The sequence below is a fragment of the Hakea prostrata genome, chromosome 11 (assembly GCF_041222555.1).
Source record: "Hakea prostrata isolate BN-2017 chromosome 11, UWA_Hpros_2, whole genome shotgun sequence".
NCBI classification, from domain to species: Eukaryota; Viridiplantae; Streptophyta; class Magnoliopsida; order Proteales; family Proteaceae; genus Hakea; species Hakea prostrata.
In genome coordinates this window covers 18162897-18165494 of record NC_142610.1, presented here as the reverse complement: position 1 = coordinate 18165494, position 2598 = coordinate 18162897, and the positions used below count along the sequence as shown (strand labels likewise).

General features: G+C 37.5%; 1 protein-coding gene across 1 annotated transcript; it reads left to right on the top strand.

Moving 5' to 3' along the window:
• On the top strand, nt 1-1217 carry PSRP5 (plastid-specific 50S ribosomal protein 5). Its single transcript, XM_089140338.1, has 2 exons — nt 1-136; nt 702-1217. The coding sequence occupies exons 1-2, from the start codon at nt 52-54 to the stop codon at nt 1067-1069; spliced, it is 453 nt and encodes a 150-aa protein (XP_088996464.1). The 5' UTR covers nt 1-51; the 3' UTR covers nt 1070-1217.
• Nucleotides 1218-2598: the final 1381 nt, after the last annotated feature.

The window sequence follows — 2598 nt, the reverse complement described above, 5'->3', positions numbered from 1 at the left end:
ACTCAAGATGGGCTCCGTTCGTATCCAAAACAAACCAAAAGACGAGGAGAGATGGCTCTCCTTATCTTCTCTGCTTCTTTCACCTCTGTTTCTTCTCATGCATCGTCTCGATCAACGGCCATTGCAACCTCGCCAAGTAAGAACCACTATTTCTACTCCTCTTTCTCTTTGTTTCTAGTTGCTTAGCTTTTTCTTTTCGTCTTTGACGAAACACTGAGCTTTGATGAGTTCTTTCTTGTTCGTGTTTCTTTTCTCCATTTCGAACTGGTTAAATTTATTTTTTTTCTTTCAGTCTACTTCATATGGTCTCGTCGGTTTTCATCATGCTCTCCCCTTTCATGGGGCTTTGATAATTTGGATAGTCCACAGCCTTGTTGGTTATCTCTCATGCGTCAGTTTGAAATTTGGGTTTTAGGTCGCCTGGTTGGCTATACTTCTCATCTGGGTTTTATTCCCTTTTAGCCTTTTTGCTTCTGAATCACTGTTTCGGTAATTACCTTACTAAGGACTTCTTTCAAACAGTTAGAGTGCCATTTGCTTTACTTTTGCTTCGCATAGGTAATTACACGCCCAATGTAGCTTGACTACATTGTGGGATCTCGTGTCAGAAGCTCTAATTTCTGGGTCTTATTGGGATTAACATTTCGTAGTCTCCTTAACTTATAGCTCCTACTTTAAGCTATATTTTTATTGGACTCTAGTCTCCAGGTTGCAGAATAATTGCATCGCTCTGCAATCAAAATCATTCAATGGAATTCAGATCTTTAAAAGTGCAACTACTGGAGTCCCAGCACGAAGGACGCTCACTGTTCGAGCTTCTATAGATTCTGATGGACTGAATCCCAAGGATGACGGACCACCTGATGAAGATAAGGAGGAAGAGGATGAAACAGTTTCGGTTGAGAATCTTCCTTTGGAGTCCAAGCTGCAGTTGAAGCTTGAGCAGAAACTGAGGATGAAATTGGCAAAGAAGATCAGACTAAAGAGGAAAAGGCTTGTCCGGAAGCGGCGATTGAGGAAGAAGGGCCGATGGCCCCCTTCAAAGATGAAGAAAAACAAGAATGTATGACTAACCCCATGAGTTACTGCTACAGGTTTAGTGTTGAATTTTTTTTTTTTTTTTTTTCTTCTTTTTTTCTGAACAATGTATTTTAGATTTGTTTTTATGATTCTGTGTTCATCCTTAAATACATCAATGAGTATGTCATATTTGCTTGGTTCTTTTCTTAAATAGATTCATGGGTTATAGTGTTCAATAGTTATATATCCATACATGCGCGGGTGGTCAAAATAGTTTAGTTGAGTGACTTCAAGGTGTTTTGGATGATTTATTCTGCCCTATCTCCTTCTGTTGGTAGATATATATGAGCACAATCAGATTGCTTATCTGCCTTCTATATCTTTTCTTGTTCAAAGTTAGGTTGATAACGTTCACATATAATGTATTACATCTAAAATTTGGTTCATCTAATTTTATTTGAGTTAATGAGGCTGGAATGAAATGATATTTCTTTTGGTTTGGCACTACATGATATATAGCAGCATAGGAAGAGAATCAAATGGAGCTCATGAGGCTTGCTGCCTAGGGTGACAATTAACAATTCTTTGTGGATCACATTGAAGCATTAGTGTAGTTTGGAGACCAAGTTAGGGTTCCTTTCTTATATGGTAATGGTAATGTGTATTTTCATTTGAAGTCTAAATGAAATAATGGGTTTTCTTGGCTTCTATGGGCATGCAGGAATGAAATAGAGAGGGGGGGGGGGCTGCTAATGGATGGAAAAGCAATAGTGTGGAAACTGTTGCTGTTTGATTCATTCCATTCTATGTAGAGGTAGAGGAATGCAAGATTCTTGTAAGATGATTAAAGACTAGTGTACAGGGTGACTGCTAGAGCCCTAGAAATAGAAAATAAGATCTTTTCAGATGTCAGCTTTACACGCATATAGAGATGGAATGCTTTTTCTTTTTTGGGGCAATTGGGCTGATAGGCGTATGGCATCCGTGTATTGTTCTTCCCTTTTTGAGTTCTGATGAAAATTTTGTACTTATCATATAAAAAAATTAAAAGAAAGAAAGAATGGACTTTTTTTCTTTTAGACTTGGTTCACCATGTGAAAATCAAACTTCTCCCTCTTGGTAATGAGACTAAAAAGCTCACAATAGACATCATCTTGCATTATCTACTTCTATCTTCTTTATTTTTCATTTATTTATTTTGAGAAAATTACTGAACCTCTGTTGTACTTTCCCTTCCTGCACTTTGCTTACTAAGTGACTTCCCTCTAGCTATTGCCGTTAACCTGCTATTTGTTTTTGGCGACAAAAGATAATTTTTCCCTGGTACTAAAGCATCAGAAATCAAGTTACAATTGTATCCTTTTTTCGTTTTCAGCCTAAAACAAACATGGACTATTACAACTCCTCGTACCACAATTGCCTCATGAATTACATCAATCATCCTTTAATATACATTGAATTTCTCATGCAGCACTGAGAAATGCAAGGTTTTGAAGCTGGTAACTGTCAATTGCAAGCCATCAGAATATTGCTCAGTTTCTGCTTGTAATGGTCTGATTTGAGGAAGTTGAACACATG

Excerpts from the sequence above, each read along its gene's own strand:
- PSRP5 (XM_089140338.1), top strand. The coding sequence starts at position 52 with ATGGCTCTCCTTATCTTCTCTGCTTCTTTCACCTCTGTTTCTTCTCAT. Across the intron at positions 137-701 it reads GGCCATTGCAACCTCGCCAA|TCTCCAGGTTGCAGAATAAT; the intron begins GTAAGAACCACT and ends ATTGGACTCTAG.